Genomic DNA, 13,370 nt, shown 5'->3' with positions numbered 1-13,370 from the left:
TTGAGAGAGCAGAAGAGGGTGTTTTGAAATGGTTTGGGCACATGGAGAGAATGAGTGAGGAAAGATTGACCAAGAGGATATATGTGTCGGAGGTGGAGGGAACGAGGAGAAGAGGGAGACCAAATTGGAGGTGGAAAGATGGAGTGAAAAAGATTTTGTGTGATCGGGGCCTGAACATGCAGGAGGGTGAAAGGAGGGCAAGGAATAGAGTGAATTGGAGCGATGTGGTATACCGGGGTTGACGTGCTGTCAGTGGATTGAATCGGGGCATGTGAAGCGTCTGGGGTAAACCATGGAAAGCTGTGTAGGCATGTATATTTGCGTGTGTGGACATATGTATGTACATGTGTATGGGGGTGGGTTGGGCCATTTCTTTCGTCTGTTTCCTTGCGCTACCTCGCAAACGCGGGAGACAGCGACAAAGAAAAAAAAAAAAAAAAAACTTTAATTCCTGTTTACAGTTATTAAATATATGTCAAGCAGAAAGAGGTCTATAGTAATAATTAGCAAGTGTTTAATACTCCCATCCCTCGCTCTATGCAGGGGTTGTGTTCTGCAAAAACTTCGCACAGAGAAATTGCGTGTAGCAAACCAATAAACATTGAGAAAAAAATGGGATGTGGGCTGCAACTTCGTGGTCAACACTGGGAGTTTCTCCCATTACCTTGACATTGTGTTGCTTCTGACATCAAATAATCTTATCGAGCCATCCTTCAAATGCTTGAAATTACTCTGGCTCAGCCGCATTGTCTTCTTAGCATAAATGCTTATAAATCTTCCATGCATTAGATCTTTGTCTCATGCTCCATCTTTCTCATATGTAGATTTCTCAATGTGAAATTTTGTCTGTGGCTAAAGCCTCCAGCATATGAAAAAATGCATGTTTGCTTCATCAGTTGTAATGATGTTACTCTTTCCAGGTATAGCAAGTGAAATGTCAGTTTGGGATGGTGTTGTTGTATCAGCATTGGAAAAAGCATATGAAAAACCACCAGAACGACCCCCTCAGGATGACGACACTGATAATATGGATGCTGATGATGATCCTATGGAGACCACAGATAATTAGAATGAAGAACCAAACAGAGGATTCCTCTCTAATATTTAGAATAGGTAACTCTCTTTTAAGATATCTTTGCAGGGTTTGAAGTCATGGGCTAAAATTTCAACATGTTTTAGCAGTTATCAGTTAAAGATTATGCCTTTGAACAGTAGTGAAGGCCATTGCTGAAATAAAGGGAATGCATCAGTTCAGCTTTACTGATAAAGCATCTAAAGCTCTTGACTTAATGGAAGATTTGATACAAAATTATGGTAAAATCAGGAATATGCTGGATAAATTTTGGTAGAATAAAATCCTTTTCACCCACAAAAAATGTAGCTGTGGTGTTGCTGGTTGCCCTGTACCACAGACTCCCTCCTGGCTTTAAATGAATTTTTCTTCTCGGCATCTTCAGTCATATCAATGTCTCACCTGACTAAAGTATTATCCGTATTAGAGGGTCATAATGCGTCATTTGAAGGCATTTTATTTAAAAAAAAAAATTAAGAATCAGCAATGTATTCAGAGTTAACATGGTTCTATTTTTCATTTAATGTTAACCTCTTTATTTAAGGAAGTTGTTGTTTTCATATGATATAATTTTAAAATGGTTAACTACATGATAAACATGTTGCAGTTCCAATTCCTGTGCCCTCTGCTGTGTACATTTATTTAGATTCCACTTTTGAGGAGGAGTCTTTTATATTATCTTCTGCATGTGTGTTGAGAGGTCAAGAGTGTGATGTTGTGTGTAGTTCAAATTGTTAGTCATCTGTGAGTGAAATTGTTGTTCAAAAGACATCCTTTGTTGCTAAAATATGAGAATCCAAATTGCTTTTTAAACTGTGTATAATCCTTGGGGTTTTGACATGCTGTTTTAAGATCAAATTTTGATGCAGATACTTCTTATAAGTTGACTTCATTAAAGACCCATGGTTGAATAGTTTATTTTTAGATTAATTTGTCATTATCTTCTGTCAAGTAATGCAAACTTCTGGCTCAGACTTTTGTGACGAGGCTTATCCTCAGTTGTTTTGACAATACTTTACATTTAATTTTAATTAAAAATCTGTTGAACTCAAAGTAAACGTATTCACTGTTTGGATTCTGAGAATTTGCAGTTCGGTATCCAATCTCGAATATTAATGTTCAGAATTGTAGCTTGGTGGGCCACATTCTTATACAGTTGTCAAGGTACTGTGCACATGCCATTGGAAGTTCACTCAAGAACATTAATATCCAAGTAATGACAAGATTGTATGGAATTTGATGCTCATTTTTAAAAAGGGTGATTCGAGTTATTGCCAAAAATATATTAATTGTATTGAAACATTAGGTAGGAGTAGTAGTCAAAAGGAACATTAGAGAGGAACCTATGCAAGCACTGTGCCAGAGTTGCCTTCTGCCACTGGCCTGTTGAGGGTGTGGCACTGAAGGTTAAGAAGCAGCACTGGAGTTCACCAGTTATGGAGACGATTGCTGTGGCAACCCCCTTGAGGGAGTTTCAGTTGGGAACAAGCGTCAGAGATATAGATAGTGAATTTATTAGCACTTGTACTGCCTGTGCTGTCATTCGGATTCTGAATAGAACTTAAGTGGGAAAAAGAAAGTGGTTTGCTTAAATAATTTTGTAACAAAATATTTTGGTAAGCTGTTAATAATTGTAAATGGGTAGTTCTTGTGAATCATCACTATTGCTGTGTAAACATAAGATCTCTATTATATCAGGGTGGTCATTGTCTGTAATATCCCATATTTCAATACTATATACTGTTAGCTATTTCTCACTAACAAGTATTTGAAGAATTTTGAATTTCATTATAGATAACTTTTATTGCAGATTAATTGCTTATTGCATAGTTTTCAGTATATATTTTGTGAACATTATGAAAAAACAGAGCTTCGTCATCCAATTAGTTTATTATAGCTTTCAAGAGCCTCAGTAAAAGATTTTCCGTTGAGGTTTTGTAAATTTGATAATAGCATTTACTACGCTTCTCAAACAGCCTATTACTGTTATTCAATAGACAATTATTTGAAGGTGATGAAAGGGATTGAAATAGGTTCTTGATGGATTGAAATAGGTTCTTGATGTTCACTTCCAGTCACTGTGAATAGTATAGAATAACAAATTGTGATTATATGGGTTCACTTTGATGAACATTAGTGTCAGAAATAGGGCTGTTATATTTGCATTACTTTCTTTTTCTTTTAAACTATTCGCCATTTCCCGCGTTAGCGAGGTAGCGTTAAGAACAGAGGACTGCATTACTGTGACTGGTAATATATAATTCAGTACATATAGGTTAGTTACACAAGGTGATTTATTTAAAATCATCTGCTGTGGCAATAACTGGAGTCATGGGTGAGCATATAAGTTGAAATTGGTAAAGCTGACTGTATGTACTTCCGTTTACATGTAACTTTATGAGTAAGAATTCTTTGGTGTGTGGCTTTCATTGAACTATAATTTATCCGAACATTATGTTCAGTTTTTATAAGTTACTTCTATTCTTTGCGAAAAAATGCACAGCAACTGTGTAGATGGAGTTCACTGAAATGATATCACTGCCACACCCTCTGTTGATGAAGAGGGACATGAGTTGCATTAGTGTGTGTATTTCATAAAGGATGTTTTTTGGTGGAGATTCCACTGTCGAATGAATTGAGAAAGTTGAGCATGTAAGTCTTGTGAGCGTGTTTGGGAACATGATTGATACTTTAATGCCGTGCAGTTACACAAATGACAGTAAAGAGTGGAAAACATCAAATGATTTATGCATTACATAAAGTTATATTTATTTCTGTAAATCATTTTGCCACCTATGGAGACATCTGTTCCATATGAATAAAACGAGTGTTGTATATATGTTTCTGTGACGAACTCATTAATTGGCATCATTTACCAAGTATTTAGATGGTTAATTTTTCTCTTTTATGTATTACTGAAATATCTAACACATTACTTCTCTTTATATCTCCAGTCAACATACAGAGCTTGCCTAGTATATATTCTGTACAAACCTAAATATCAAAACATTCGCAGAGAAAGGATGAACTGCCTCTTCATAAAAGCACAAACAAAACGGTGTTTGCTCATAGCATTACTTCCACATGCAGATTCTGTTTACACCACATGCATTCATATATATCTCTGGGAACTCACTCAAGAGAGTGGCCATTGTAAAGTGTATCCATAACTGGTGAACCCTAGTGCTGTTTCTTAGCTTTAGTGCCTCACCTTTAAGAGGCCACTGGCAGAGGGCAACTCTGATGCAGATTCCAGAGGCTCCTACCTAATGTTTGTACCTTCTACTTTTACTTGTTGCTCCTATCAGGCAGGTAGTACCAGTAATATACCTAATTGGTCAGTGGCTGCAATATCCTTTGTCACCAAATCTCAATATTCCACTTGCACAAATTTGTGAACATTTTCACAGAATACTAAAAGCTTTTTCGAATATATATTAATCATGACCATAAAAGAATTGTACATAGTAGATGGTAGGCAATCACCAACCAGGGAGGTATGTCACCAGTAATACCCACCTGGGTTTTGGGTGGGCTAGTGATGGCTGTGTGTAGTGAGCCAGCACTTCAAAGGTCTTTCAAGTTGCACTGCTGTGACCCAGGTAGCTCTTTCTTTCTGCCTCACCTAGACTACTGGCATTCTGTCCTTAAACATAGTCTCTCTTTGTCACATATAACACTTAATTCACACAACTCATTCTTTGCAACTCTAGATTTTCCTGCTGCAAGTACGATGTGCTAACCTTGCCTTTCAGCAAAATGGTAGGAGCAGTAGACAGAAGCAGGAAAGTTAGGAAGAAGTAATAGCTGGGAGCATTAGGTGTAAGGTAGGAACATTAGATCATGGTAGTTGGTAGAAGCCTTCTGCATACGGTGTGTTAAGAGTTGCCCCCTACCAGTGGCCTATTAAGGGTGAGGCACCAAAGGCTAAGAAGCAGCATTGGAGGTTACTAGTTATGGGGACTCTATCGCTGGGGTCTTCCCTTTGAGGTAGTTCCAGAGAGGGAACAGGCTTCATAGATAGATAGATTCCTGCCATAATACTTCAACAAATGGTAGTAGCTGGTACACAGCCAACACTCAGGGAGGTACATTATTGGTACAACCTCCCTGGGTATCGGGAGGGTTAGTGAGGCTGTGTAGTGAGCCAGCACTTCTCCAACCTGGGTGTCTTTTCTCTCTGCTTCACCCAAACGTAGGCTAGTGGCATTCTGTCCACAAGCATACAATCTACCCTAGTCACACATAACATGTAACTCACACAGCTCATTCTCCATAACTAGATTTTCCTACGGTGAGCACTGTGTGCTAGCCTTGCGTTTTGGCGAAATGGTAGGAGCAGTAGATGGTAGTAGTAGGTAAGAATATAAGGCAGGAGCATTAAGTAGAGGTATTAGGCAGGAGCAGTAAGTAGTAGTAGTCAATGGCAGCATTAGGTAGGAGCCTCTGCATACACTCCACTAGAGTTGCTCTCTGCCAGTGGCCTGTTAAGGACGAGGCACCAAAGGCTAAGAAGTGACACTGGAGTTTACTAGTTATGGAGAGACTATTGCCACGGCTACCCCCTTGAGGGAGTGCTATGAGTAAACAGGCATCAGAGATAGAGACATAGATTAGGTAGTAGTAGTCTATCTAGTTAAATATATCATCTAATGCCTGGATCCAATTAGAGTTCCCCCAAGCGGGTGGCCACAGCAATAGAATCTCCATAACTAGTAAACTCCATTGCCACTTCTTAGCCATTAGTGCTTCACCCTTAAAAGGCCACTTGCAGAGGGCAACTCTAGCACAGTGTTTGCAGAGGCTTCTACCTAATGTTGCTACTGAATACTACTACCTAATGCTCATGCCTAATGTTCATACGTACTACTTCTGCCTAATGCTCTTACCTACTATGTCTATCTGCTGCTCTTACCATTTCACCAGAAGACAGGGCTAGCACATAGCGCTCACCACAGGAAAATAAAGTTGCAAAGAATGAGCTGTGCGAGTTATAAGTTGTCAAGTGATTTGTAACAAAGAGATACCGTATGTTTGTGGACAGAATGCCAGTGGTGCAAGTGTGTGTGTGTGGCAGAAAGAAAAGACAGCTACCTGGGCCAGAGGAGTACAACTTGACAACCACTGAAGGGATGGCTCAATACACAGCTGTCACTAACCCTCCTGATACACAAGGTGGGTAGTAATGGTATTATACATACCTGGCCATTAGCTGCCTCCCAACTACCACCTAACTAGGCAGGAGTATTAGGTAGTAATATTTGGTAGGAACATTAGGTAGGAGCCTCTGCAAACACTGCACTAGAGTTACCCTCTCCAATGGCCTATTATGGGGGAAGCATAAAGGCTAAGAAGCAGCACTAGAGTTCAAGTTATGGAGACTTTTGCCATAGCTACCCACATAAGGGAGTTCCCTTTGAGCATCAAAGATATAGACGGATAAGTAAATGAACAACAAAGATCACTAACATACATCAAAAAATCCATTGACACATTTATAACAAACCAATCTATGCTGTAAACTAAATATATATGTAGACAAGTATTGCTGACAGTGTACAATTATACTTTAAATATCTGGTACAACTGAAAATATTTAACACGGTGGATTTTCTCATCTTTTATTTTAAAGCAAATGCAAAATTGGAAAAATCACAAAGTATAAAAAGAAAAAATACAACAGAACCAAATATGGCTTCTACAAAGAAGACATCTATAATATCTACGGAGACATCTTTAGTAAACAAAGACATCTACTCAGTTCTGACCATCCAGAATCTGGACTCTCAGCACTGAGGCAGAACAGATGACGTACAAGTAAAGACGAGGTGAAGTAAATCAATCCATTCCAAAAACTGACATGTATGTAAAATTCATATGCAGTATAAACAGTATGGGTACTCAAGAATCAACAATTCAAAAATAGCATACACAATATTTAAGGGTAATCATTACAATTTCAATCATGATCCTATTTCTATTTTTTGTTTTTGCAAGATGGATTTTTTTTAAGAATCTTTTGAAATACTACAATACCATCCTTCTGTTCTACCTCTGAACTTAATCATACATAGTTTACATGACATAGTTTACTTGTGACCTAAGTCCAACAAATTACTGTACATACAATGTCAAACAAAAATATAGGCTCATTAAAGAATTAAAATGCATCCACAACGAAACAAATTCAGATGCACTAAGTGGCACAAATTAAATGGCAAATGCAAACTGACTGTACAAATGTAAAAAACTTTGGTCTATGGGCACGAGGATAGATGCACAGCCACCAAGAGGATACAAAGTTAGATTGCAGATAACTGAGTTCTGCTCCAGTTTCTGTACTTTCAAGATACATTCATTAATGATTAACAAGTGTACAAAAATTATCTTTTTCAAGATATCCTAATCTGTTTTACTTGCAATTTTATTTATTAGTCACAAGACTAGAATATTTAGTATAAGCAATATATTTGGTATTAAATTTACTATAAATCATCCCCTTTAGGTGGCTGTGACATCTACCATAAAAAAATGGTGGGACATGGATTGTCAAGTTAGCTGGTGTGTGTGGTCTGGCTCGGTAAGGGACTCGGTGCTTGAGGATAACCTAAATACAATATTATTTGTAAGAATATTGTAATAGAAAATGTTTTGGGACTTACAAAGTAGGCTTTCACTTCTGCAAAATGACAGAGACAATAAGCTGAGCATAAAAAATGACATTCATAACAGTTGATGAATGAATTTTATTTGGATAGGATGAGAATTTCTATCCTCTCTCAAGTATATCATTATTATTAATATTATACAGTAAAACTCGGGATCTCATTTATGGAACTTCCACAGCTTCAAGGCTGCATTCCACGCAGATGCAGGGAAATGATGGATTCCTGTAGAGCAAGAAGTTCCTTCATGAGACTAATCTTTTTCATCCGCTGACAATGATGCAACCTCAATGAAGGTGACTTCTCAATCACAGTTTAACCCTTGCAAAGCAGTGTTCCGTTACACCACTTGTAATGACCTTCCAAAAAGCATCTCTATCAACCCTATCACGTGCCTTCTCCAGATCCATAAATGCTACATCTAAATCAATCTTTTTTTAAGTATTTCTAATACATTCTTCAAAGCAAACACCTGATCCACACATCCTTTACCACTTCTGAAACCACATTGCCCTTCCCCTATCCATTCATATACACACACACATATATAACAAATGGCCATACACGCGCATATACCCATCAACATGTACACACGTACATACACAAGTACATACTCATGCTTGCCTTCATCCGTTTCTGGTGCTACCCCCTGCTCTAGCAAGGTAGCGCCAGGAAAACATACAAAAAAGGCCACATTTGTTCACACTCAGTCTCTAGCTGTCGTGAAATGCACCGAAACCACAGCTCCCTATCCACATCAAGGCCCCACAGACCTTTCCATGGTTTCCCCAGACGTTAAATATTTGGGGATAATGGAATAGAATACTGCCCTCATATTCCCTGCATGTCTTGTAAGGTGAATAAGGGGTGGGAGAAGTGACTGAAAGTCTTCTCTTCCTGTATTACTATCCAAAAGAAAATGCAGAGCAAGGAGCCAAGTGGGGATTTTTCTCTCTAAGGATCTGTCACCTGTTCTTGACGTAACATCTTTCATAAAGGAAATGGCAAGCATGTAAGAAAAATTGTGTGTGTATATACTGTAAACCCTATTCTAAAAGACTTTTATGTATCGAAATCTAACTTCTAACTGGCTCTCAGGACTCTTAAGAGACTGACTAAGTTTCAAATCTACCAGAAAGTTCAGAGAATATCCAATATATCACAAATTTAGTCCAATATTGCAATGACTTTGGGATGTAAGAGACTAGTATGTTAGATATGGACCCAAGTCTGGAAAGCTCCTCGACTGCTGAACAACACTATTCTATCAGTTCCCGACCTCAATCCTGGATGCTTTATAAATGTCACCAAGATCACTTCTTAGCTGCCTAACTACCATCAATATTCAACACCTACTAAACAAACAAAACTATGTCCAGTACCATCTCAATATCCTTGGCAAGCTATTCTTTGCAAAGTACATTACATGAAAATTGGAATGTTACAGAAAAATCCATTAAATACAGACTTAAATCTGAGCCCTTAGTCTACTCCTTGGCTTACTAACAACTACATTACTTTGTTAGTTCTTGATGTCAATCCAATCCAGGACACCCTCTATATTTTTAAGTGCTGTTAATGGACTGAATGAGTGCATGTGAAGCCTCTGGGATAAACCATGGAAAGGTCTGTGGGGCCTGCTTGTGAATAAGAAGCTGTGGTTTCAGTGCACTATCCATGACAGCAAGTGAACTGACGTGAGTGGACGTGAACTTTCTTTGTATGTTACTGGCATTACCTCACTAAAGCAGGAAACAGCAATCAAGTATGAAAATATTTATAGTGTGTAATATAGATCACTCCTTAGTTGCATTACAAACCACAAACATTCAACACCAGCATAACGAAACAGAACTGTCTTATACAATCTTACCTTGATATGATTGGCAAGCAGTTCTTTAAAAGTGAGCTAGACAGACCTCCCCTCCCTCCTTTATAACCAACCACCCTCGTATATAAAAAAGTTCACTTTGCTGTACATTTACCAGCCTATAATTAGAGATCCTCACATCTGAAGTACACACAACATAAAGAAAACATTCACATTGTAGTGACTTCAAAAGGACTAAACAACTGCCCTAACCCAGTCTTAAAAGATCATTCAACTAGAAATGCACCCAACTTGATACTAAACTCCCCACGCAAAAACGAGTTACGCATTATCATCAGTGGTCCGGACACAAACCATCTATCCAACATTAGAAACACTATCACAAGAACTTTCATGCAAGATGCACTTAAACACAATGGTATCATGGAACAATTCTTAATTGTCCCACTTTCGCTCCACAAAGACAAACATACGTTTAACACACTTCTTGACATGTGGTCCAGCCAAGTGGGTGTGGTAATCTTCCTGACTGCTGTGGGAGCTCCACGGAAGAGAAACCTGGGACATGAAGAAAGGGTAAGTTTAGATCTAATAATTATTATTATTATTATTATTATTATTATTATTAGTATATAACTCTAGGACCCATTTATGGAGCTCCTGTGACTTCAAGGCTGCACTAAAAACAAGAGGAAGGAAATGATGGACTTCTCGGAAGTAAGAAGATCCTTGAAAAAACTACTTTTTTTGTCCATTCATGATACAGCCTTGCTGAAGGTGACTTCTCACTCATGGTGTTACACTTTCCATTAAGTCCAGCAACACCCCCACCAACTTTTTTTCATACTGGATTGTCGTTTCCCACACTGGCACTGACACAGAAGGGACGGCAATCAGGTGTGGGGGAGAAGAGGAGGATGTATATGTTATTTTTTTCTTTTCTTTCATGCTGTTTCCTGTGGGGCTGGGTGGCATCAGAAATGGATGAATACATACGTGTATATAGGTAGGTGTATGTATATGTATGGATGTTCATGTAAGTAAATACATGTGAACAGATGTCTTTTTTTCTTCCATTTCCTGGCGCTACCTTGCTAATGCAGGAAATGGCGATCAGTTATGAAAAAAAACATGCTCGTCATCTTCTGCATTAGTGGGGCAGCACCAGGAACAAACAAAGAAAAGACATCATTCACTTGCATCCATTCTCCAGCTGTCCTAACCCATGAATCACTTCAATCTGATGGAATTTTCATAGTGCTCAGGCACAAGGCCACTAAGCAGTAAGCATTCAGTGTCAACAATGTGGCAGTTGCATCAGAGGCATGAAGGGACCAGAGCATAAATGGTTAAGTGTGATTCATATTTGTCTAGGGAGTGTGGCTTCAGATGGGTGTATGTCTGGTGGTGTGGTGTTTCCAAATGAGTTGAGAGGAAGGTGGTTTTGAGTTGATCTGATCATTTCAATGTGTATGTTTTATCAATATAATGTTTACTGATGGTAGGGAGATTTGTGAGTGATGTAGGGATTGGCTTTTTATTTATACCTTGGGGTAGGTGGATGGTTATGAAGTGGCTTGGGCGGAAGGGGGTCTGGTGCCATTGCAAAGAACAGCGAGTGCTATGCATGTCGAAGAGATAGGACTGTAGTAAGAGGATCCTTGTTTGCGTGTAACGTGTTTGTGGTTGATAGGCAGATTATGTCTGCAAGTGGTAACTACACAACCAAGAAGTCACTTCTGACAACTCTGTACCAATGTTAGAGGACAGATAAGAGAACAGCACTGTTTAGGGCCTTTTCACCCTAAAGAAGTCCACCTGATGCTGCTCCCATGTGAAATGCAGACTTGAAGCCACAGAGGCCACATAAATGGAATCCTTGAGGTATATAAGAATAATAATATAAAATGTGTATAAATATGTAATATTGATGACCTTACCTGCATTATAAATAATGTCCCACCTATACTTTTGTACTGGACACACCATAGAAAGTATTCTGAAGTTTAATGATAATTTATCCTCCAAATAATTATATATTACCAGAACTCATAAAGACATACTATTGAAAATATTCCAGTACCAAAATAATGTAATATACTTTTGAACACCCTTTCACTTTCAAAGATGAGAAAGCAAAGGTCGGTATGAGGTCCAAACATTCGTCACCTCCTTACATACCAGAATATCTAACACCATATCTGTTCTCTTTGGGTTTAGGCCAAGTTTTGGGGTCTCATGGACTGTAAAAACAGTGGTTCTACATTACCATGGCAGCCATAAACACTTCTTTTTGTTTAAGTGGTACTCACTGAATATATCCTCATGACAAGATATTAACTAGTAATTACCAAAATAGTTTAGTCCATTTTCCAATTTAAGTACACAATAACCAATGAACTGTGTGTGAGACTCTACATAAGGTCTTGAATCCACAGCTTCCAACAGTCCACAAAGTTTACCATATTGACCCCCAAGAAAACTTATGTAGAATCATATACTGTCATCAGCAGAAGTGCTACATATTCATTAACTGACAAACTTTTCCTAAAGCTAAACCTACCTGAACCGAATCCCCCACACAGCTTGTATAGATCCACCAGCATCCAGCTTAGAGGAGGCTTCTGGAGTTGCATTGTTACATATTCTATTTTATTCACATAACAAGAAGTGGCAACAACCTACCATATAAGAATAGTCTCTGGCCAAGCAATTACATTACCTATTTACTTGTTCCATTTTCAAAAAAGAAAAAAGTTCTTATAATGATGAAGACAGAATAACAACACTGTATCTATCATACATTACAAAACTTAAACATTCACAGAATCTATTAAGTACCAAACTTATCCTGATTATATATTGTACACCTTCAAGGAATATGTTATGCAAAATAACAATTGTACTCACAATTAGCAAGCACTCATTAACTCAACTTGCTATGTCAAATGTTCAGCTGAAGCAACAACTGACCTTGATAGGTCATATGCTCTCAACAAGACTTACAATCAAACTCAGGCAACTAGACTTTGTAAGTTAAACATAATATTGGCCAGTCCTTAGGAACCATCAGCATAAGGAGTTCACACATTAGCTTTTTACATTTGAAGTACAGAGGGTAACTTTTCTCTCTTCCTATAACTTTCAACCTGAACTGCAAATCAACTATCAATATACAGTAAAAGCCAGATTTGTTTCCACCTAACATCATGACACAATATTAATCATTGTTTTCACAATATGTTTAAAGAATACACTTTATCTCTGATGTGAAGTGATCTCAAAATACGATAGAGAACCATTACTCTAATATTTAAAACTCGATTCCTGGCATATACACAGAGGGCTGAAAAATCAAAATTTTACAATTGCTTGTAAACTTATACAAATAAGCTTACCTCTTGCATGAACATCTCTAGAGAATATACTACACTTCTGAGAACTGCTTAAACACCATAATCACCTTAAGTACAAATAATATATTCTTATCCATTTGTGCTGTCTTAACTGCCTCACCATGAGATACTAAAAGGGTCTAAGGCATAAAATTTATCAAGTTTTTCTGTAAATGATGGAGAGAACAGTATTTTGAGTTAACCTTTAACATAATAATTATAATAAGAAATGGAAAAACTTTTTTATTAACAACTTATGGTTAACTTTGTTGGAGAAAGTTTCTGTACATATACCAAATATGTATAAACGACAAAATTTTTGCATAGCTGTGACTTAAAAGTTGACAATTAGTACATCTAACACAGGACCAAGAAATTTCTGTATCTAACTCACAGCATATATACAG

At 37.8% G+C, this 13,370-nt stretch overlaps 1 protein-coding gene across 11 annotated transcripts in view; it reads left to right on the top strand.

Annotated features, from left to right (window-relative positions):
- LOC139761093 (interleukin enhancer-binding factor 2 homolog) overlaps window positions 1-3,907 on the top strand; it is a 41,552-nt gene extending 37,645 nt beyond the window's left edge. For all 11 annotated transcript variants that reach the window (XM_071684961.1, XM_071684956.1, XM_071684965.1 and 8 more), the window contains one exon: window positions 921-3,907. In XM_071684961.1, coding sequence (XP_071541062.1) covers window positions 921-1,069 — 149 coding nt within the window. In that variant the 3' untranslated portion in view covers window positions 1,070-3,907. The remainder of the gene's footprint in view (window positions 1-920) is intronic.
- Window positions 3,908-13,370: the final 9,463 nt, after the last annotated feature.

The sequence above is a fragment of the Panulirus ornatus genome, chromosome 39 (assembly GCF_036320965.1).
Source record: "Panulirus ornatus isolate Po-2019 chromosome 39, ASM3632096v1, whole genome shotgun sequence".
NCBI lineage: Eukaryota > Metazoa > Arthropoda > Malacostraca > Decapoda > Palinuridae > Panulirus > Panulirus ornatus.
Note: the sequence above shows the minus strand (reverse complement) of the source record. Positions and strands in the feature narration are given on the sequence as shown.